At 48.6% G+C, this 24334-nt stretch overlaps 1 protein-coding gene across 2 annotated transcripts; it reads left to right on the top strand.

The window, feature by feature from the left end:
• Positions 1-12103: 12103 nt before the first annotated feature.
• Positions 12104-15525, top strand: ZNF688 (zinc finger protein 688). 2 transcript variants are annotated; one of them, XM_079946124.1, is made up of 3 exons: positions 12104-12588; positions 12901-13014; positions 14142-15525. In XM_079946124.1, the coding sequence occupies exons 1-3, from the start codon at positions 12393-12395 to the stop codon at positions 14660-14662; spliced, it is 831 nt and encodes a 276-aa protein (XP_079802250.1). In that variant the 5' UTR covers positions 12104-12392; the 3' UTR covers positions 14663-15525. The 2 variants fall into 2 exon arrangements, with proteins under 2 accessions (XP_079802250.1, XP_079802251.1); XM_079946125.1 differs by lacking the exon at positions 12901-13014.
• Positions 15526-24334: the final 8809 nt, after the last annotated feature.

The following is a 24334-nucleotide window of genomic DNA, read 5'->3' as shown; positions in this document are numbered from 1 at the left end:
GGGGCCAGCCTTTCCACTCCATCCTCAGCTGAACCTTCAACATTGTTTATGTCTTTTATAGCCCCAAACCAGTGACTGCCTTCCCCTTCACCAAGAAAACACAGGATGTCAAACAGGAACTCCCTTAACATTCCATTCCCTGCTGTGACTCCATATTTACCAGTGTGACCACTGGTACTTGCTTCCCCACCTCATGGGAAGTCCCTCATACGCAGAGCTTGTCTGTATAGGTGTGCCTGGATTTCATCTCCTTGTGCCCTCTCAGGGACTTTGCTCCGTCTATTATTCTCTCTTAGTTTTATGGTTTCAGAGTCCCTCTTTTGCCTGGAATATATACATGCCAACCTATAAACATGGAAAAATCTGTCTTTGAAAACAAAGAAATTTCCCTTTGGCTTCCGTCCCCATCTCCTATTTTCAGCTAAGTTTTTTAAAACAACAGTAGCCTACATTCACTACATCCACTCTGTTTATTCTTTGGCCTACTGCAATAGCATTCTAGCTATTTTGTTGAGCCTTTATGATGTGCCGTGTACCGTGGCATTAAGCATTTTATATACATGCCAATCTATAGTTGGTACGAGAACCCCATAAAGTCAGTGTTAGGAGATGCCCCTCCATGGGTCTCTCATGTTGCTACACATCTTGCTGAGTATGCCAAAAAACACAAGGCTCTACCCTCAGCAAATTCTCAGACTTGAGCCAATTCCAGACCTACAGCCCCTTGAATAAGGGAAGGCTGGGTCCCCTTGATGAAGGACCATGTTACATTGGCAAAACACTGTAAAACTTCTTCCTACCCTTTTCCAAATGTACCTACAGCCATCTACCAGGGTGGCTGGGCATGGGAGAAGGGAAGTAACTAGAGTTTTCAGGGATTCTAATTCTTCGAGATCCAAATGAGAGAAATGTATTAAGACAAAATGTTCTTCCAGAAATAAACCCTTATATTTATGATCAACTGATTTGCAGCAAAGGTGCCAGACACTGCAAGGAAAGAAAGTCTTTTCAACAGGTGGTGCTGGGACATGAAAAAGAATGAAGTTGGGGGACTTCCCTGGTGGTCCAGTCTGAACCTGCCTTAAGAATCTGCCTTCCAATGCAGGGGACGTGGGTTCGATCCCTGCTTGGGGAACTAAGATCTCACATGCCGCGCGACCAAAAAAACAAGTAAAAAAAGTAAAATAACTCAGGAAGGACATAAGAAACTGGTAACAGAAATTGCCTCTAGGGAGGGGAAAGGGACTAGAGGAGAGACTTTTTGTAAAAAATTGAAGCATAATACAAAAATAAGTTCACATATCACAAGTGCATGGCTCAATTTTCACAAACTGAACACATCTGAGTAACCAGCACCTAGAACAGGAATCAGAATCTCATCAGCACCCTAGAAACAAAAAAGGTAACCCTCTATCCCGATTCTTAACAGCTTGCATTAGTTTTGCCTGTTTTTATACTTTATATGAATAGAATCATGTATACTATTTTGTCTGGCATCTTTTGCTCAATATTTGCCTATAAGATTCATCCATATTATGCATGTGGTTGGAGATGATTCATTCTCATTCCTGAATGGTATTCCATGTAGTGAATATCCCACTTTGTTTATTCATTCTACTGTTGTGGATAGTTTCCAGTTTTGAGCTATTGCAACTTATGTTGCTGTGAGCACATGTCTTTCAGTAAACATATGTATTCATTTCTGTTGGGTATACACCTAGGAATACACCTAGGAATGAAATTACTAGGTCATAGGGTATGGCATATTTTCAGCTTTAGTATATACTGCCAGCTTTCCAGAGTGACTGTACCAAATGACACTCCACCAGTAGTATGAGAGTTCAACACTTGTGAAACTTACTTTTGACTATACATTCTTTTGCATTTGGTTATTTTATGAAATAAAATGCAGGGACTTCCCTGGTGGCGCAGTGGTTAAGAATCCACCTGCCAATGCAGGGGACATGGGTTCGAGCCCTGGTCCAGGAAGATCCCACATGCCGTGGAGCAACTAAGCCTGTGCACCACAACTACTGAGCTTACGCTCTAGAGCCTGTGAGCCACAACTACTGAGCCCGCATGCCACAACTACTGAAGCCTGCACTCCTAGAGCCCGTGCTCCGCGACAAGAGAAGCCACCGCAATGAGAAGCCCGTGCACCACAAGGAAGAGTAGCCCCTGCTCGCCACAACTAGAGAAAGGCCGCGTGCAGCAGCGAAGACCCAACACAGCCAAAAAATAAATTAAATAAATAAATTTTAAAAAATTCATGTGAATTTGCATTTTCTTTCTTTTTAAAAAAATTTTATTTATTTTATTTATTTTTTGGCTGCTTGTGGGACCCTACAATGCAAATGTTAGTCTGCGTGATGTCCTCTCAGTGGCCCCTTAAACTATCTTCATTTTTGTTTTCTTTTCTTTTCTTTCATAATTGAGATTTTATTAGTTGTTTCGAGAATCAGTACACAGGCATTTCAATTTGTACACAATTCATTTTTTAAAATAAATTTATTTATTTTTGGCTGTGTTGGGTCTTCGTTGCTGTGCGCGGGCTTTCTCTAGTTGCGGCAAACGGGGGCTACTCTTTGTTGCAGTGCACGGGCTTCTCACTGCGGAGGCTTCTCTCATTGTGGAGCACGGGCTCCAGGCACACAGGCTTCAGTAGTTGCGGCACGTGGGCTCAGTAGTTGTGGCTCATGGGCTCTAGAGCACAGGCTCAGTAGTTGTGGTGCACGGGCTTAGTTGCTCCACGGCATGTGGGATCTTCCCGGCCCACGGATCGAACCCGTGTCCCCTGCACTGGCAGGCGGATTCTCAACCACTGCGCCACCAGGGAGGCTCTGTACACAATTCTTAACATACATACCAAAAACCTAAAAAATTATGTAGTTGTGATTCTTTTTTTTTTTTTTTTTTTTGGCTGCACTGCGCAGCTTGTGGGATCTTAGTTCCCTAGCCAGGGATCGAACCTGTGCCCCCTACAGTGGAAAGACAGAGTCCTAACCGACTGGACAGCCAGGAAATTCCCATGATTCTTTTCTTTTCTTTTTTTAAATTTATTAATTAATTTACTTAGGCTGTGCCAGGGCTTAGTTGAGGCATGTGGACTCTTAGTTGTGGCATGAGGACTTCTTAGTTGCAGCATGTATGCAGGATCTAGTTCCCCCACCAGGAATCGAACCCAGGCCCCCTGCATTGGGAGCGCAGTCTTACCCACTGGAACACCAGGGAAGTCCCCCATGATTCTTTTCTGAACAGTTATTCCAGTGCCTTTCCAGCTTAAAATTTGGAGGCAAATTCCCTTAACAGGATATCAAGTACCCATATCTTCAAATGTGGATATGCTGTTACATCCTAAGTCCCACTAAATTCACAATTTAATATCGTATACACTACATACTCAAGTTTTCAATCATTCATAGCACATCAACAAAGTTATTAGGAAAACTGGACTACCAGGACCAACGATGTTACAGGGTGCACAAAATTCTGACCAGGAGAGCCAAGATCAAGGAGTGGTTTGCTTTAGGAAACAATTCTACCAAAAACAACAAGGGAAGAGAAGTAATTTAAAGTGTTCAAGGGACCTCTCTGGTGGTCCAGTGGTAAATAATCCGCCTTCCAACGCAGGGGATGCGGGTTCGATCCCTGGTCGGGGAACTAAGATCCCATATGCCATGGGGCAAATAAGCCCACATGCCACAACTACTGAGCTCTTGCGCCTCAACTAGAGAGCTTGCGTGCCGCAAACTACAGGGCCCACGTGCCCTGGAGCCCATCCTCCACAACTAGAGAGAGAAAATCCACATGCCACAACTAGAGAGAAGCCCAAGTAGACCGCACGCTGTAATGAGAAAGATCCTGCATGCCTCAACAAAGATCCTGTGTGCCACAACTAAGACCCAACGCAGCCAATTTAAAAAAAAAAGGAAAATAAATAAAATAAATATATAAAAAGTGTTCAAGACATTAAATGTACAATTGACTCCAACTGCCATTTAGTATGCTTTGTATTATAGGATAGAAAAGCTACCCCATCTATGGAATGTTAAGCTGACACCCAAGACAATCAGAACCTCCCATATTCAATATCCCACTACTTTCTGATTGTACCAAAAAATAAACAACCAGCAAATGACTTCACCTCTTAAAAAAAAGCATTTACAGCAGCAACATGGATGGACCTACAGACTGTCATACTGAGTGAAGTAAATCAGACAGAGAAACACAAATATCATATGATAGCGCTTATATATGGAATCTAAAAAAATGGTACAAATGAACTTATTTACAAAACAGAAATAGAGTCACAGATGTAGAAAACAAACTTATGGTTACCAGGGGGATTGGGGGGGAGGGATAAATTGGGAGATTGGGATGGACATATACATACTATTATATATAAAATAGGTAACTAATAAGGACCTACTGTAGAGCACAGGGAACTCTACTCAATACTCTGTAATGGCCTATATGGGAAAAGGATCTAAAAGAGAGTAAATAGGGACTTCCCTGGTGTGCCAGCCAGACTGCCAAGAGCCTTCTCGAAGCTGGGCTGTCTGGCTGCTGCCACTCTCCCCCACACTGGAGCTGCTGGGACCCGCGGTGGGGACCCTATTCTTGTTTTTTGGGGATTCCTTTTTTTTTTTTAATATTTATTTATTTGGCTGCTCCGGGTCTTAGTTGCAGCATGCAGGATCTAGCTCCCTGACCAGGGATTGAACCTGGGCCCCCTACATTGGGAGCACAGAGTCTTAACCAGCAAAGTCCCCCTTTTTGCTGTTCTGATTGGGCAACTTCCATTTGTCTTCCAGATCACTGGTCTGTTTTGGTTTTTTTGCGTTCTCTGATTTCCTGCTGCTTTCCACGAGTGTATTTTTCATTTCAGTTAATAAATTCAAAAGTTTTAAATCTTCGTTTTTCAGATCTTCTAGCCCTTTGATGATTTCCTCACAGATTACCTCTCCGGATTCATCCACTTTTCTCCTGAGTTCGATGCGCATTTTTATGACAGTTACTTTGAATTCTTTATCTGATAAACTGCTTGTCTCCACTTTGTTTAGTTCTTTTTCTGAGGTTTTGTCTTGTTCTTCCCTTCTGAAGATATTCTGTAGTTTCTTCATTTTGCCTAACCCTCTGTGTTCATTTCTATGTAAATCAGCTTCATCTCCCAGTCTTGAAAGAGTGGCCTTACATAGGAGGTGTCCTGTGGGCTCAGTGGTGCAATCTCCCCCGATCAACAGAGCCAGGTGCTCCAGGGGTATCCCCTGTGTGGGCTGCATGTGCCCTCCTGTTGCGGTTGGGCAGCAAATGTTGCAGGTGTGCTGGTGGGTGAGGTTGGTCCCCTGGGTCCTCAGGGGAAAGCAGGGGCAGGGCGCGTGGTGTTAGCTAGGTTGATGGAGAGTGATAGAAATAGTGCTCACCAGCACCAGGCCAGCTACGTGGAAAGAAAGTAAAAACAAATGACGTCTGCCAGTGCTTCCATCCCCAGAGAAAATTCCACCAGATCCCTGCCCCTCCGGTGCATGCCCTGAAATTAGTCAATGAATCTCCTTCTTGTATGACCCGGGCGCTTTTCAAGCTGCTGCCTCTGTGCTAGGACTTGGAGCAAGTGAGTTTCTGCGAGAGTCCTTTAATAATTGAGTGTCTTCCCTTTCCCACGGCCCTCGGGCTCTCCCAGATGTAAGCCCTGCTGGTTTTCAAAGCCAGATGTTATGGGGGCTTGGCTTCCCGGTGCAGGTCTCCCAGGCTGGGGAGCCTGATGTGGGACATGGACCCCTTGCTCCTCAGGGGGGACCTTTGCGGTTGTGATATCCCTCCTGCTTGTGGGTTGTCCCACGGGAGTGGGGGAGGTTCTCACTAGACCAGGACTCTGCCCTTCCTACCTTTCTCGATGTGGCCTTTTCCTTATATCCTTAGTTGTAGAAAATCTGTTGTGCTAGTCTTCAGGTCAGTTCTCAGAGATAGTTGTTCTATATGTAGTTGTAGTTTTGGTGTGTCCTGGAAGGAGGTGAGCTCAGGACCTTCCCACTCCACCACCTTGATCCAGAATTGAAATAAATCTTAAGAGATGATCTGACTCATTCCTCAGTGTTATTATTCATTTATGAGCTGTAATTTGACACAGGTTTTCTGATTGAGGCAGGGTCTAGATAGTGTTATAATTACAATAACAACTATAAGCTCCTATTTATTGAGTACTTTGTGCAAGGCGCTACCCTAAGCACTTAATTGAACCTAAGTTCAACCGAAACGGGAGCCAGATGACTCTGAATCCGGCTCTGCTGCCCCGTGAGCTGTCACCTGCCCCGTCACTCAGTTTCATTGTCTGTAAAAGGGGAGACATCTGTGACCTTGGAGCACGGGCCAGATCAAATACTGGGTAGGAACGCATTTCCACAGCCCACGGGCTAGCCCTGCCCGAGTACCAGAGCTCACTCCCTTACCTCCAGAACCCGCCTCAGTCTTGCCCTTGGGCTTTTACTCACCTCCAAGCCCCGGACCTGCCCATAAGAGGTCTCATGAGAGTAGCAGAAATGAGTACCTTTACTCCGTTGGAACCTCTCTCTTACATGCCGACCCAGAAAAGCCAGATCAAGAGAAATCCTGCACCGCCGGCCACCTTCGGATCTGCCGCTACTTCACTCTCGGCCTTTCAAACAGACCGCTCCGGAAAGACCAATCAGAGCCTTCCTTCTTCCCCTAGCGACCGGCGCTGTCCAATCAACGCACGCTATCTCTCTACGGTTACGCCGTGGAGTCCAACCTCCCTTCCGATTTGCCCCTTGGCATGGAAGGGCAGATAAGAAAGGCGAGGGATGTTGAGGCCGGAGGGGCACCATCTTAGTTAAGGGCAGGACTGTGGGCTTTCAGGACGTTTTCCAAGGAAGGCCGGAAACAGGTAATTGCGTTTCCACATTTTCCGGAAGCCTCTCTGCGAAGCACAGAAGGGTTTCCCATGGCGTCGCCCCCGGTCCGGTTCCCGGTGGCGGATGTGCCTGGGGAGGCCGGGACCGGGCGGACGAGGGAAAGCAGCCCAGGGGCCGTGAGGTTTGTCGGATGTGGCCGTGTCTGAGGCCCGCGCAGAAGGCCCTGAACCGGGACGTGACGCGGGAGACCTATGGCTTCCTGGGCGCGCTCGGTGAGGTCCGGCGGCCCAGCCAGGACCCAGTAATCTGTGGGAAGCGGGGACTGATGCGCCCAGGGGCGATGGGCTGGAAGTGTGGAGCACCGAGCAAGCGCCCTCAGTTCTCTTCTCGGGTTCTCAGCCGAGCCCAGTGTTTGTGAGGATTTTCAGGCCCCAAACCCAATTTTATCTTTTAGGTGGAAAGAGAGGTGGAGGCGTGGAGCCCAGAGGCCCAGGATCCAGATCTCTGCAGCTGTGAGCAGAAACGAGGGAAAGGTCCTTCACTTCAAACCCCAGGTTGTGACCTTGGAGAACCTCCTCCCGCACTCGGAGCCTCAGCACACACTGCCCACTCCAGAGCCCCTCCGTGTTTCCCTGCACCTGATCTGCACAAAGGGCTCAACAGAACAGCTAAATTGAGACTGGTAGCACTCTTGGGGCCACGTTGCTACCATCTCTTAGGAAGGCACGTTCCAGTTCTGGTTCTGGTGCACCTTCAGCCACCCGCGACTAGTGTTCAGTTCTTGGGCTGAGGCTCCTGGTCCCTCTTCCAAGTCCCACTTGAGGTTACTTCACTGAAAACCATTCACCTAACTGGCTTTTCTTTCTGGATTATTTTCTCCCTTAGTGCATTCTGCTTTCTGGACTGTATCTCTCCCGCTCCTCAGAGACGGAGTACCCTAGATATAAGAGCCTATTAAAGGAGCTGGTGCTCCCTGGAATAGAGGGCACGCTTCGGGCCTGTCCGCACTGGGGAAGCTCATCCAAGGATTCTGTCTTTTACCCAGAGCAGGTCAAGTAGCTAGCAAGGACACACATGTGGTGTCAAGCCTCTGTTGGCATTGTTTGGTCTTGAAGACTTAGAGGTGGCCGTAAAGAGGACAGTGGCTTCAGGTGAGGAACTCTCCTGCCCCACACTTGCTCTGCACATAGTGCACAAAGGTATCAAACTTAGCGAGCTTAAAGGGTTTTTTCTCCAAATTTTTATGAACTAGTAATTGCAATGTGCTTTTTTTTCCCCCAGATATTTGCATGTTTCCTGGATTTTGCATCTTTTGAGTAAAGATGTATTCTTGGGCCACAGCAGCTGGAAATATGATGCTGGGGAATTTTTTTTTTTTTTTAAAGAAGGAGTATATTACTTGTGATTAGAGTTGAAATCAAGGCATAGTTATCTTCCGACTTAATTTTTACTGTAAGGTTTGTATTTGTCAACAGTTGAGAGGTCTTTCTGACCTATTTAGATTTGCTAGCCCTACTTTAGAACAGGAAACTCTTGAAGGGATAAAAGTAAGGAGGTGGGGGGGGACTAAGCATGTCTATGTCAGGAGTGGTGCTAGGTGGCTCAAATATCTCTTGACCAAAAGACTGCTTCTCCAAATACCTGGGTTCCAAAGATGATTATTAATGGGAACTGAGGGTTATTTTTACTTCATTACATAGCCTCTCCTGAATTGGTAGACCTGGATTCCAGGTTCAGCTCAGTCCCCACTAGCTGTGTGGCCTTAAGCATATTATATTATTACATTATTCAGATGTAAACTGACAAGTAAAATTTATGAACTATAATGACCTCCTGCGTGTTTCCTAATTTCTCATAATTATCTGATCAAGATTCTTCAACAAACATTTACAGTTTGTTGGGCAATAAAACAATTTGAAAGCATCATTTTTGTATTTTTATAATGATTGGCAGGAAAAACATGACACCAACCACTTATGAGCAAACAGTTTTAGTCTTGAACGTTGCAATCTGATGGTTAACAGCCAAGTGTACTTAGCTCCATCTTCTTATGTTTTCTCCATCCCTAGTGCAAAGAGAAATGATTTACAACATAGTACCTGAATAAACAGAAGTATTTTTTGGTCCAAGTGAAATGCTTTATAGCTTCTCTTTACATAAAGTTCATTCCCTGTTTTGTTTTGTTTTTTAAATTTATTTATTTTTGTCTGCATTGGGTCTTTGTTGCTGTGCACGGGCTTTCTCGTTGCAGCGAGCAGGGGCTACTCTTCATTGCAGTGCGCAGGCTTATCATCGCGGTGGCTTCTCGTTGCAGAGCACGGGCTCTAGGCACGCGGCTCAGTAGTTGTGCACAAGCTTAGTTGCTCCGCGGCATGTGGGATCTTCCCGGACCAGGGCTCAAACCCGTGTGCCCTGCATTGGCAGGCGGATTCTTAACCACTGCACCACCAGGGAAGCCCCTGATTCCCTGTTTAAAAGGATACTTATTTCTGAGGATCTGTTTTTTTCCTTACTCCCATTTCTACACTGTTCACACAGTGAATTACCTCCAGAACTCAAAATGTTTTAAAATAAGCACATAATTGTTGAGGCAAAATCAGCAGAAGTCACACTTAAAGCCAGAAAGTATTTCCGGTGAAAAACAGCAAGGACAAGGCCAGAAAATATAAAGACTGAAAAGGCACTAGCATGATCAGCAAAGAACATTTCTGAACACAAAGGGGAGATTCGGCATGTAGGGCAGGCAGGAGGGCAAGCAAGGAATTGTTCCAAGACCAGACTGTGGGCTGCTGCCAACAGACACCTGGTAGATCTCATCCGTCTGTTACCTCCAGTGACCGGCCCCACGCTTAGCAACTAGAGTCTGCATCCTGCCTGACTGCAGAAATATTCCAAAGGTGGGAGTGAAAACATCTAGCACCTGTAGTCAGTCCAATGCAAGCCATTGAGATGACCCCTCTCAACTCAAAAATAGGAAGACACTGAGTCTAGGAAGCAGAGGATACAACCCAAGGGCAGGGAGGGAAGACCCTGGATGACAGCTGAGGCCCAGTCTGTTTTGGAGAGAGGGCTGAGGGCCCAAGGAGGGAGATTTCCCAGGGAAAAAAATGGGGATTTGAGATTTGATGCTCCCCTTGGTAATTTGCAACAACTTAAAGAAGCAGAGCAGATAACACAAGGAGAAAAGACAATTATAAAATTGAAGAAAAGCAAACAGTTGACAAGAAAGGAAGTATAATAATAGCATATATTAGGAAATGCTATTTACAATAATGTATTGCAATGGGCTTTCCTGGTGGCGCAGTGGTTAAGAATCTGCCTGCCAATGCAGGGAACACGGGTTCGAGCCCTGGTCTGGGAAGATTCCCACATGCCGCGGAGCAACTAAGCCCGTGCGCCACAACTACTGAGCCTGCACTCTAGAGCCCGTGCTCCACAACAAGAGAAGCCACTGCAATGAGAAGCCCATGCACCGCAATGAAGAGTAGCACCTGCTCACCACAACTAGAGAAAGCCCGCATGCAGCAACAAAGACCCAATACAGCCATAAATAAATAAATAATTTATTGCATTAAGTATGTTGTAAAGAGGTGAAGGGAATGGGGCTAGAAATTAAGTATCAAGTATCATAGCAGGGTGCCCATAGTGTCTAAAATGAGTATACCAAGAAAAAGCAATTTTAAAAAAAAGTGTAAAATGAAAGCTCCAGAAGAAATGGCTAAGAGTGAAGTGTATTGAATCAGTTTAGGAAGATGAAAAATTTCTGGAGTGGATGGTGGTGATGGTTGCATAACACTGTGAATGCACTTAATACCACTGAACTTAAAAATGGTTAAAATGATTTTTTAAAAGAGGTTAAAATGATAACTTTTATGTTATGTACATTTTATCACAATTTTTAAGAAAAGGGGGCTTCCCTGGTGGCGCAGTGGTTGAGATTCCGCCTGCCGATGCAGGGGGACACGGGTTCGTGCCCCGGTCTGGGAGGATCCCACATGCCGCGGAGCGGCTGGGCCCACGAGCCATGGCCGCTGGGCCTGCGCGTCCGGAGCCTGTGCTCCGCAACGGGAGAGGCCACAACAGTGAGAGACCCGCGTACCGCAAAAAAAAAAAAAAAAAAAAAATCCAAGAGAAAAAGTAGATTGGAAGTTACCAGGGGTAGAGAGGGGGCTGGGGGGGGGGGGGGAGGAAAGGAATGGGGAAGGACTGTTTAACGGGTTCCAGGTTTTCTTTTGTGAGGATGAAAATCATGTTTTGAAAAATGACACTAGTGATGGTCGCACAACATTGTGAATGTAATTAATGCTACTGAATTAAAAACTTAAAAATGGTTAAAATTTTATGCAATATATCACAATAGAAAAGTATGTATTGATTGGAAAGGAAACATGGGTGATACCAATGTCCTACATCTTGTTTTGGGTGATGGCATACATTTGTCAAAGCTCGACGGATTTCACACTGAAGATCCGTGCATTTTACTGTATGTACAATATAATTCAAGTTAATAAAAAGTTTAAAGTAGTTGCCTCTAGGGAACAGGGTGAATGGGTAGGGAGGCTGCCTTTTTCATTACAAACCTTTTGTATTACTTTTTTAAAAACCACGTAAGTTAATTATTTTGGAAAAACTTAAAAAGTAATTTAAAACTTCTCCATTCCAATTCCAGCCTCACCAAGCACCTTCCTTCGCCGGCGGCTCCAGTCCAGAAAATGAGCGAGCGGAACTGCCGGTGCAAGGAGTCGTGTCGGCTCCGCAGCTGTGCACCCAAGTGTAAACGTGTACCTGATCTCTACCTCGGCTGCCCCCAGGGTTTGGCCAGGTGTGTGCGTCTTCCCGCAGGGGCCAGAGACCGGCTTGCGGATCCCGCTGCCGGGACGCGCAGAAGGAGACCATCGAGTTCAAAGTCCCGAGCTCCACAAACACCGAGATCGTTGCTGGGTTCCAGATCCCGCCTACAGAGAGTTCCGCGTGAAAACGCCCCGCCAGTCCCGCGTCGCGGCACAGCCGCTTCCTGCTGTCGCGGCCAATCACCGGCGTGCAACGCGGCCAGCGGGAGTGCTGGAAGCCGCGGGCACGTCCATCTTTCTTGATGGCAGGAAAGCTCCCCTCAGCTCCCACCCGTTAAAACTCACCTGCACGGCCATTGTATTTAAGGTCAAGTGGGCAATGAAAAGCCAGACCAGCGCCATGTTTGATACGGTCAAGGGACGGCGCCCTTAAGAGCAGCCAGTGACAACTGAAGCCTGGATGTCGCCATATTTTCTGAAGGCACCTTACGGATCCCTTAACCCGGGTGTGTGTGTCCAAGCTGCCAGGAAGTGACTAAACACCGAGGGTGTTTATTTGTCCCCATCAGAATCCCGAATCCCAAACAGCCAACCCTGCTACTTCGGTTCCCTTCGGCTGAGTTCGGAGGCCAAGACTGGGCGGGGCCCCGGGCTCGGGAGCCCTTCCTGTGGACGACGAGAGCTGAGGCCAGGCGCGGGGAGCAGGCGGCCGCTGCTCTGGGCTGGAGGCCACATGGCGCCGCCCCCGGCCCCGCTCCTGGTGCTGAGACCGGGGGAGACCGGGCCTAGTTGCAAGAAGTCTGCGGCCATGAGCTTCGCGGATGTGGCCGTGTACTTCTCCCCGGAGGAGTGGGGGTGTCTGCGGCCCGCGCAGAGGGCCCTGTACCGGGACGTGATGCGGGAGACCTACGGCCACCTGGACGCGCTCGGTGAGGCTCCGGGTCAGAGTTCGCCTGCTCCTTCACTGGGGTTCACAGGGGAGATGACATGAGGACCCGGAGGATTGTGAGGCCTAATCCCGCACTATTCCACCAACGACACCAGCCACCTCCCATCCCCAGCGCTTAAGGTACCCTCTCGAGAGTCCTTCCATCTCGCATCCGCTTGCTTCAGGCAGGAGCACTGCAGACCCTGTCCAGGTTGATCCTAAATTCTGAGGAGGTGACCTCACCCTGACAGGGGGATGCCATCTTCCCAGGGCAGCCTCTCAGGCCAGCACTGTGATCCCTGTTCTCTCCCAGGATTCCCAGGCCCCAAACCAGCCCTCATCTCTTGGATGGAACAGGAGAGTGAGGCTTGGAGCCCCGCCGCCCAGGATCCTGAGGAGGGGGAAAGCCTGGGAGGAGCTCTGAGAGGTGAGGGATGGTCCCAAGTTTCCCCCAACCCCAGTATTCCAGGGCTTCCTGTCTAGCAGTGTTTTCTTTCAGATCGCCACCTCCAGCATCCCTAAAGGAATGAAAGAGTCAACAGATGTTGGATACGGGAGAAGGAAAAGAGGCAGACCTGATACAAATTTTTCAGAATTTGGTACAGTAGTCAAGTTGAGACCAGAGTAAGATAATCAGGAGCCCAAGTCTGAGACTCTCTCTGGGAGAAGCGCTGTTCATTCTTCCCTTTTCAGGGACAACTAAAATCCCCTAAGAATGAAAGCAGCTTCAGGTCTGCCTTTCACATTCTCAAACAAGGCAAAGCAGTAATTGGCCAGTAATTGACAACTTGGCTCTTCTTCTTTCACCATCCCTCAGCAGAGTGATCTTAAGCAAATACCTTTACTCCTCTGTAAATGTCTTAACCCTGCAAAAAAATGAGAAACCACCATAATAATAGCTACTGCTTATTTATTTATTTAGGCTGCATTGGGTTTTAATTGCTGCGCGCGGGCTTCCTCTATTTGCAGCAAGCGGGGGGCTACTTTTCCTTGCGGTGTGTGGGCTTCTCATCGCTGTGGCTTCTCTTGTTGCGGAGCAGGGGCTCTAGGTGTGCGGGCTTCAGTAGCTGGGGCACGTGGGCTCAGTAGTTGTAGCACACGGGCTCAGTAGTTGCGGCGTGCAGGCTTTAGAGCGCAGGCTTGGTAGTTGTAGCGCACAGACTTAGTTGCTCCGGCATGTGGGATCTTCCCTGACCAGGGATGGAACCCGTGTCCCATGCATTGGCAGGCGGATTCTTAACTACTGCGCCACCAGGGAAGTACTGCTATTGCTTACTGAGCATTTACTAAGTACTTAAGATGCTTTTACTCATTTAATCCTCCCAACAAACTTGTGAACTAAAGAAACCATTATGATTCCCGTTTGACACATGAGGAAGCAAGGCCCAGATAAGTCACTCTTAAGAGATTTGACCCCTGTTTACCATCCTTTAGAGCCTGTGTGTTAATCACTGGGCAGTACTTTTCTGGCACTTCCTTAAGTAAAAGCATCCTATAAACTGAAACGATATAAGCGAATGTGTTTTAAAATGTAACTTGATTCCTGTTTCCTAGGAGATGCCCCAAACAAAAAGGAAGAGGAACCCAAGACAGGGCCAGGAGCCAAAGGATCCGAAAAGACTCCTAGGAAGGAGAGGCCTGAAGAGCTGGTTAAAAACAACCTTGACTCAACCATCAGCAAAACCTCGGCAAGAGCAGAGCCACCCAGCAAAGCTGCCTGTGACCAGAGTGCAGGTGCGCAGCCCCCGGCCCTGGTGCCCAGTGTAGATGCTCAGACCAGCCAGCGGCGCCACGTGTGTGCAGACTGCGGCCGCCGCTTCACCTATCCCTCGCTGCTGGTCAGCCACCGGCGCATGCATTCGGGTGAGCGGCCCTTCCCCTGCCCCGAGTGTGGCATGCGCTTCAAGAGGAAGTTTGCCGTGGAAGCGCACCAGTGGATCCACCGCTCCTGCTCTGGGGGCCGGCGGGGCCGGAGGCCCGGAATCCGGGCTGTGCCTCGGGCCCCAGTCCGAGGTGACCGGGACCCGCCGGTGCTGTTCCGGCACTACCCGGACATCTTTAAAGAGTGCGGGTGAGCGGCTCCCCCTGGCTGGGCTTGAGCCTGACCTCAGCGCTAAGGACTAACTGGGCCCTGAGGGAGGCTCCTGAGTCAGGAATTTGGGACCCAAAATTCATCCCTTGGTTTTCCCTCAAGGATCCCTCTAGTTTCCAAACCTGTAAAAATAAAAGTGCCTGTAAAGATTCAGAGATTAAACTTGACACCTCCTCTCCCTAGTCTTTCTTAAAAAATGAAGAGAGTGACATGCTGGATTTTTCTCAAAGTGTTATCTCAGTAGCAGGTGCAGCCAAGATCATGTGCAAACACTGTCTCCAAAAAAAATCCCCGCTGCTTATCTGCAGCAGAGGTAAATGCTCTGGGGGACTAAGGCCGAGGAGGAGGCCTCAGATGTAGGGCATGGTCTAGTCGCGGGTAACTGACACCAACAGGAGGCTCAGGCAGTGGAGTGGGTGGAAAGAATACAGAAACACCGGGTGCAGACCTAGTCTCTGCAACTTGCCCCCAAGGCGTAGCTGTTAAGTCACATGCTTTCCCTGAGCCTCAGCTCCTTCATCTGTAAAATGAGGATCAATAATATCTACCTCGGGCTTGCCTGGTGGTGCAGTGGTTGAGAGTCCGCCTGCCGATGCAGAGGACATGGGTTCGTGCCCCGGTCCGGGAAGATCCCACATGCCGCGGAGCGGCTGGGCCCGTGAGCCATGGCCGCTGAGCCTGCGCGTCCGGAGCCTGTGCTCTGCAACGGGAGAGGCCACAGCAGTGAGAGGCCCGCATACCACAAAAAATAATAATAATAATAATATCTACCTCAAAGGGTTAGTGTGAAGACTGAAATTGTAACAATATGTATGACACAGTAAATGTGCAATAAACGTTTGTTGAAACACAATTGAAAATGCTTGTCGATATGTTACACTTCAGACCATGAAAAGAAGTCTGCTAAGGAGGCAGGGATGGATAGCAACAGCTGTGTTTCACAGATGAGTAAACTGAGGATCAAAGTTTCACCGCTACAAAGCAGGAAAGCTGGAAACTGGCACTGTGCCCACACATATCTACCACTTCCTATGAGCAGTCAGATCTGGGCAGAACAGGGGTCAGGGGCTCAGGTGAGGGTGAAGTGAAGGAGCCAGTCTCACCTGTCTGGGGGAGCCTCAGCAGGAAAATGAGAGCCCCGCCAAGGCCAGAGACCTTTGGCAGTCAACATTCAGTGACCATATATTGAGTGGCTTCTGTTGGAGAGACTGCCAGGTGATGAGGGAATCCCAAGATGAGGAAGGCTAATTTCCTTTATTCAGCAAACACCGTCTGAAGACGGGTTTTGTGCAGGGCGCCAGGGACACTGACTCAAGTCCAATGTTCAAAACAGTGATTTGGGCTGTGATGGAGGAAGTCCAGAGGCACCACTTAACCCATCCTGGTTGGTGATATGCCAGGAAGTGTAGCTTGGAGAAGGAGGTGGTTGTGCTTCCCATAGCATTAAGAGGAATTGGTATGTAGTGAGATTTTTAGGCAGAGGAAGCAGCGAAGGAGCCTTATTTCCTAAAAAGGATAAAAGAGGGACACAGCATGGAGTAAAGGTTAAGGACATGGGTTCTGGAGTCAGACTGTCTGGGTTCAGGTCCTGACTCAATTGCTTTATAGCTCTGCAGTCGTGGGCAAATGACTTCTTGCTCCAAGTTACCTCTCCCTGCCTTAGTTTCTTCATCTATAAAACCTGGATAATAATAGCACCTACCTCATAAGACTGACATAACGATTAAATGAGATAACACAGAATGGTGCCTTGAATATTAGTGTTTAATAAACATCGGTTATTGTTATTATTCAAATACAACACAAAATAATATGTGAGGAGGACCAAGAGGAGACCGAGGAAGGTTTTCTGGAGGAGGTGGTTCAAACTAGCCTTGAAGGATGAGAAAGATTTCAACCAGGATGGGCATGTATGGGGAATGGTTGGCAGTTCCACTTGATTGAAACATAAAGATTGAAAGTAAAGAATAATGGATGACAGATGCAGCCGGAGAAGTGGGACCAATCTGGGAGGACCAAGGATCCCAGCGGGGACCTTGGAGTTCACCCTGTAGGCACTGAGGAGCCATAGAAAATCCCCGAGCAGTAGCAAGGCTGTTTGACAGGTCCCATCAGATGTCTTTGCCGGGACTTCCCTGGTGGTCCAGTGGTTAAGAATCCATCTTGCAATGCAGGGGACGCCGGTTTGATCCTTGGCCAGGGAACTAAGATCCTGCAAGCTGCGGGGCAGCTAAGCCCATGCACCACAACTAGAGAGCCTGTGCACCACAAGGAAGAGCCCGCGTGCCGCAACTAAGACCTAATGAAGCCAATAAATAAATATTAAAAAAAATAAATATTCTTAAAAAAAAAATGATGTCTTTGTCAAACAGTGTGGAGTGTGTTCCGTGGGAAGAGCCTGCACATGAGAGATCTGTTTGGCGTTTGTCCCCAGGTAGAAGCGATCAGGAGTGGGACAAAGCTAGAGAGCAAGACTCTTTCTTTCAGTTGCTCTTGTTTGCTGACCTTGGAATTGGGAAGAAAGATACTCCTGAGAGGCTTCTGCCATAGAATTTGCATGGCTCAGTGAATGAACAACATGAGCTGTGAACAGGTAAGCAAGGGAGCCTGGGCGCTGGACAAGGGGCAATCAGGAGTGGGAGGGTGTGAAGGTCCAGGGGTGACCAGTACTGGAGGGGGCGAGTCAAAGAGGAGGGGGAGCTGGAGAGTGGAGGAGCCACCGAGGAGGGGGGAGCAGAACCAGGCACAGTGTGTCAAGCAGAGCTGTCTCAGCACAGAGCAAGTGCTGTCTGCTCTTTCTCGTTTATCCAGTTAACAAATATCTACAGGGACTTCCCTGGTGGCACAGTGGTTAAGAATCTGCCTGCCAATGCAGGGGACATGGGTTCCATCCCGGTTCAGGAAGATCCCACATGCTGTGGAGCAACTAAGCCCGTGCGCCACAACTACTGAAGCCCGTGTGCCCTAGAGCCCGTGCACCGCAGCTACTGAACCCACATGCTGCAGCTACTGAAGCCCGCGTGCCTAGAGCCTGTGCTCCGCGACGAAGAGTAGCCCCTGCTCGCCGCAACTAGAGAAAGCTGCACCCAGCAACGAAGACCCAACGCAGCCAAAAAAAAAAAGAAAAGAAAAGAAAAACCAACGAACCAAACAAAAAACAACAAGAAAATATCTACTAAGCATTTACCATGTACTAGGTACTATTCTAAGTGCCAAGGTATAGCAAGGAAAACAGACATAGGCATCCTCTTGGACTTTACATTCGGGTAGGGTGGGGAGAGACAAGTGATAAGCCGGCACATAAATAAGACAAGGTACTGTAATTGCAAATAACAAGCACTACAAAGGAACTAAAACAGAGGACATACTGGAAGTGCCTGTTGCGGGGGGGATACCTAGGCCGGGCCTTGGTGAGGAGACGCTTGAGATGAGATCCAAAGGATGAGAAGGAACCAAAGGGCCGCTCAGTGTGGTCAGGAAAAAAAAAAAAAAAAAAAAGGAGCCAAGGGGAACCGGGTAGGGTCGCAGGATGTGGGAGTGGGGGAGGGCAGGGTTTCAGAGGCGGGGGTGGGTGGGTGCTGGGGTAAGGGGGTTGCTGGGGACAGGGTGTGGGAGAGAGGGGCTTCTAAACAGGGGCCGGCAAGTGCCAAGTTCTGAGGTAGGGATGAGTTTGGGTGAGGTGCTGAAAATGAGTTTGGAGGCAGGGGAAGGAGTGTGGGGAGTGGGAAAGGGGCAGGTCACAGAGCTCTTGCTTGCCATGATGTGAAGTTTGGATCTGATTCTAAATATACTGGGAAGCCACTGTATCATTTCTGTTTTTGTTTTGTGGTAAAATATATGTAACAAAATTTACCATTTTAAATATTTTTAAGTGTTCAGTTTAGTGGCATTAACATTGCCCAACATTGCTCAACATTCACGATGTTGGGCAACCATCACCCCTATCCCTCTCCAGAACTTTTTCATCTTCCCCAACTGAAACTTTGTACCCCTTAAACAATAATGCTCTATTCCCCCTTCCCCCAGCCCCTGGCAACCACCATTCTACTTTCTGTCTTTGTGAATTTGACTACTTTAGGGATTAAACCACTAGGGGGTTTTAAGCAGAGTGTCAAGGGTCAAGGTAATCCGATTTGCATTTTAAAAACCCACTCTGGCTGCTCTGAGAGTGGACTGCAGGGGGGCGATAGAGTGGAAATGGAGAGTAGTTGAAGGGCTGGAGGTAAACACTGGAAGATGAAGGGACAGGGCCTGTCCAGGGCTGCACATGGGGGCTGGGTCATTGGAGGGGCACCAGGACCGTGATAAGGTTTCTGGCTGAGTGAGGAGGATGGAGGAGCAGTTCCTGGGGTGGACCTGGAGGTGATGACAGGGTGGACTGTGGCATCTTGGAGCTGGTGGGGAGCTCTTGGAGCTGTCTGGTCCAATGTTTGAAGCAGGGTTTGGGAAACCGAGGGTGGGAGGGGACTCTCTGGGGCACGGGGAAGAACACTTGTTCCTATCTCATGGGAATACTGTTCCACAGAATACACCCTGAGAAAGGCTGAGGCCCGGAGAGGGGAAGGGCCTGGCTTAGACCACACAGTTGAGTTAGTGGCAGAAGCAAGCCTGGAACCTAAAGCTCCCGATTTCTCAGCTGATGCTCTTGATCTTTTCACTACACCAGGCTGCGGTGCCGGATGGATGGGAAAGGCAAAGGGCTGGATGCCCAGAGACCAGGTAGGAGACCCCAGGCCTAAATCAGCAATGGACTGAGCAAGAGCTGCTACAGGGTGCCTTTTGTGAAGCCTGTCACCCTCCTGCAGGGCAATTCCACATACCTCCCAAGCACTCGAATGATATATTTTTTTCCCCGTGACTTGACCCCTAAACACAATCCTTTTAATGCTTAGAGCACATCATTTTAATTTTTTCTCTTTACATTTAATACAACAGTATGGAATTGCATAGGTGACCAAAAGCAGTTCTTCTGACTTCCTACGTCCCTGCTTCTTGCCCTACCCCACATTACAACTGCATACCTGGCCTAAAATCCCACCTGTCTCTGGTTGCTGACATTGTGCCTTCAATAATTGGAGACATCATGGCATGGGTTCTGGAGTCAGAACCCTCACTAGCTGTGTGGCCTGGGGCAAGGTCATTCCTCTGCGCCTCAGCTTCCTGATCCAGAAGGGTACCTATCTCTGAAGTGTTGTGAGGGTTGAGTTAACAGGCAAAAGCACTTAGAACAGAGTTTGGCATGCAGTAAGTGATCGATCAAGATAAGCTAATATTATTAATGTCTTAGTCACATCACAGAACCAACTGCAGCTCTTGCATAGTCGGCCACTGTTCTGTTAGGGGAGCTTGGAAATGGAAGCACATTCAGATGGAGCATGAAAGCAAATGAGTCCTGTCATCCAGTAACTCATCTAACTTTTTTCTTTTTTTTAACATTTTATTTTGGCCACGCCCAACAGCATGTGGAACTTCCCCAACCAGGGCTCGAACCTGTGCCCCCTGAATTGGAAGGTGAAGTCTTAACCACTGGGCCATGAGGGAAGTCCCTAACCTTTTTGTTTTTAAAATAAGTTTATTTTTAAATTTTTATTTAGTTTTGGCTGCGTTGGGTCTTCGTTGCTGTGCGCGGGTTTTCTCTAGTTGCGGCAAGCTGGAGCTACACTTCGTTGCGGTACGCGGGCTTCTCATTGTCGTGGCTTCTCTTGTTGCAGAGCACAGGCTCCAGGCACCCGGGCTTCAGTAGTTGTGGCACGTGGGCTCAGAAGTTGTGGCTCGTGGGCTCTAGAGCGCAGGCTCAGTAGTTGTGGCGCACGGGCTTATTTGCTCCGCGGCATGTGGGATCTTCCTGGACCAGGGATTGAACCCATGTCCCCTGCATTGGCAGGCGGATTCTTAAGCACTGCACCACCAGGGAAGTCCCTCGTCTAACTTTTTATACAACAATAATGACAATAACGAGAATCCAGTTTGTTTCACAATGTCAGCAGGGGCCAGTAAATTTGAAGCATTCATGTTACTTTTCTGGGAGCCTGGAGGAGGCAGCGCCAGGAGGTGGTGGAAAGGCTCGCATTAGGAGTCTGAAAACCCTGAGTCACTAATGGCCTCCTGACCTTGGGTCCTAACTGGGTTTCAGTTCCCTTCTATAAAATGACTGAACTCTAAGGGACTGAGAGGCATTCGGCCCGGTGTCCTCAGTAAGAGCTAGTAAATGTGTGGAAGTACTATAGACAAACAGACTGACTATCTCTATAAGGCACAATCACTGTAGGGATAGTTAAGAAACTATTAGAGGAATGGTGGGGGGCTGGGGGAGAGGACATTCACTGAATATTCTTATGTACCTTGTAAATGAAAAAACAAAACCCAAAAACCTGAGAAATGAATTAGTTTGCCAATAATAAAAAAATATATTTTAATGACCGGGTCACTGAGTGGGCCTTCTTGCGGGGATTGGGAAGAGGACATTTGGCCGGACAGCCCCTCCACTCCTAGCCCAGCGTCCCCGTCTCCCAAACCCCTCGCCGCCGCCAGCCCTCCCTCACCCGCGCCTGCACCCGCGCCTGCACCCGCGCCTCACCTTTCACCCACCCGACCTGAGCGCGGGCGCCGAAGCGGCTGCGGCCATCTTAACTACGGGCAACAGGCCCTTGCAAAGCCACTAGCGGAACAGTAAGAGAAGACAACTCGAGGGGGGAGTATACCAGATCATCAACGCCAGGCCGACACTGAAGCTGTTACATGCCTTTCGCTAAAGTAGAAGGACGGTAGAGTGCCACCATCTCTTCTGAGGGCTTCTTCATTTCCCGGCCCTGGGACCAACGAGTTCGCGTAACGAGCCGTTTCCCGCCATCCTAGAGTGGCCCCAACCAAAGCTACTTCCGGTCGTCTGGGCCCGGAGGGACCCACGCCCGCCCAGCACCGCAGGCCGAATCACCAGCGTCCCAACCCGGGGATATGGGGGTGAGCCCAAGACTCCGTCCCCGGCCCTGCTCTGGGCTCCCTGCGCAGGTGCCGGTGAAGGCCGGGGGGGAAGGAGCTGGGAGAAGGCTGAGGGCCACGGGCTTCGTGAAGGTGGCCCTGTATTTCTTCCCCGAGGAGTGGGGATGTCTGCGGTGGCATACGTTAACCTGACCGTGCTCGGTGAGATCCAGTGTCCCGGATCTCTGAAAAGGGAAGCGGGTGGGTGGGACGAACAGGGCCAGGTGCCTGAATCCACTGAGCCTGACTCCAACAGAGAGGGACTCTGTTTCCCGGCATCCTCGCCAGATCAGCCTAAATTCATAAGTGACCCTCTCCGGTTAGATTTCAACACCGCAAAAACTTCTAAAAAAAGTTCAGAACCTGTACCGGCCTTAAAGGCGCATGGCACACTAACCTCCACGGACTCAAACCAGATCTTTCCCTACAGACAAGCCATCTCCTTGACTGCAGCTAAGTAGAATCTTTGTTCTTTGGACATGCTTCTAGCTTAATGAGCCTTTGTTCTTGCTATTCGGCTGTGTTATACACTGACCTCCAACTCTAACACCCTTCAATGCCCTTCTCAAATGCCATCTTCAAGAAATTCCTTGGGGGGGAGGGATAAATTGGGAAATTGAGATTGACATATATACACTACTATATATAAAATAGATAACTAATAAGGACCTAGTATATAGCACAGGGAACTCTACTCAATACTCTGTAATGGCCTATATGGGAGAAGAATCTAAAAAAGAGTGGATATATGTATATGTGTAACTGATTCACTGTACACCTGAAACTAACACAACATTGGAAATCAACTATACTCTAATAAAAATTAGAAAGAAAGAAAAGAGAGAGAGGGAGGAAGGAAGGAAGAAAGAAAGAAAGAAAGAAAAGAAATGAAATTCCTCCTGGAGCTCTTCTGCCCTGTGCTGGAAGTCTCCTCTAAGCTGCAGCTCTGTGTCCATCTCTGTAGCCCTGAGTACAATCTGCCCAAAGGTCCTCTCTGCACCTGTGCCAGCAAAGCTCCTACCTGGTATCTCTCTTAGAGCAGGTACTTTATCTTGGTTCACCAATGTCTCTAATACCTGGAACATCTAGAACAATGCCTGGCACACGTGAGATGCCCAATACATTTTCATTAAATGCATGCGTAGGTAGTCTTAAGAACTGTTTATTGGATGATGAGGGTTCTTCCCCAGTTTTGCCAGACCCCAAACCAGCCCTCATCAAATGGGTGGAGCAGGAGACCCAGCTGTGGGGTACAGGTGCTCAGGATCCTCTGGAGGAGGAAGCCTGAGAAAAAGCCAGAAAGATGGGAAGTGGAGGTGATGTCCCAGTGTCAACTGTAAGGGAAAACGTTTGTTGAGCAATAAACACCATCTATATGCTCTTTACTGCTGGCATTACTAATTTTCACTGACCTGAATTTATGACACCCACTGGAGATTGCAATCTTGACCTTCTCTTTCTCACTTAATTGGCTTTGAGGCATCCAAGTGGTCACATGATTAGGTCACACTGTATGAATCATCCAGACCGTAGGTTAGTGGCAGTGTGTGAATTCAAGTTTAGGATGGAGGCAGTTCATCTGTCTTCCAGGTCCCTGGTTCCTATAACAGCTGCCCTTCTGGTTGAGAGTATCTCTTCTGGTTGGCCCTGGAGTGGGTGGGAATGTCCCTGACTTGGGAGCCCTCAACTGGCCAATACAGTGTAGAAGGGGGCTTCCAGGGCTGGGTACCCATCTGAATGCTTCTGTCATTGTGAAGGTTGATTCTATTACCTGAACATACGTAGGCCGTGGAGAGTTAACAGGAAAAATGGTAAGTTTTGAATCTGCTGTTTCCCAGCACTCACTCAGAAAAATGATACGTTTGGAAGGGGTGAGCAGAAGTCTATCTGGGAGTTGTCGTGAGGCTCTGGGGTCAGAGACACTGACGTGGCCTTGGAGCCTGTGGCCAAGGCTCCCTGTAGTCAGGACTTTCCCAGGCCCTCAGTCTGTGCCCAGCTTCAACATCTGGCACTCACACCACACCCTCATCCCCACACCAAGTGCAGTCATGCTTTACTTTACCTTCAACTTGGCCCAGTGCGCTCTGTTTTGTGTTGTTTTCTTTGACCACACCATGCAGCTTGCAGGATCCTAGTTCCCCAACCAGGGATCGAACCTGTACCCGCTGCAGTGGAAGCACAGAGACCCAACCACTGGACCTCCAGGGAAGTCCCGGCGCAGTGCACTCTGGAGAGGAACCCTTTACTTGCAGCTAGTGCAGTACCTCTCATGCTACTTGCTGACTTACACAGGCAAGCAGGCCTACTACTGTCCCCACAGTGGCAGGTGCTTCAGCCAGAGGCCACTAATAGACCCACCAGCTTGGTACCATGGCCCTCAGGGTCTGACCCAGGAGTGCAGACTCTGCCCAGGGTTCTTCTCCAGGAGAGTCCAGACCCCTCTGCGAGCTTTCAGCACTACCCAGGGCTCTTCCAGTGTGTGATAGGGATGGGCACTGACAGGTGAGAAAAAGCCATTACTCTTAATGGAAATTTTCTAATTTCTTTTGTGTCCTTCAGGGGGCTTGAGAGGCTAAGAGAACTTGCTGGGGTTGAGCCCCTGGGCAACTCTGCACCCTTAGTCCTTACGCTCCACGGACCACCCTGCAACAAGCCTCTCTCCTTGGCCAGGCTGACC

This window comes from Stenella coeruleoalba (assembly GCF_951394435.1).
Source record: "Stenella coeruleoalba genome assembly, chromosome: 15".
In the NCBI taxonomy this organism is placed as follows: Eukaryota; Metazoa; Chordata; class Mammalia; order Artiodactyla; family Delphinidae; genus Stenella; species Stenella coeruleoalba.
This window is presented reverse-complemented; position numbering and strand designations above follow the sequence as displayed.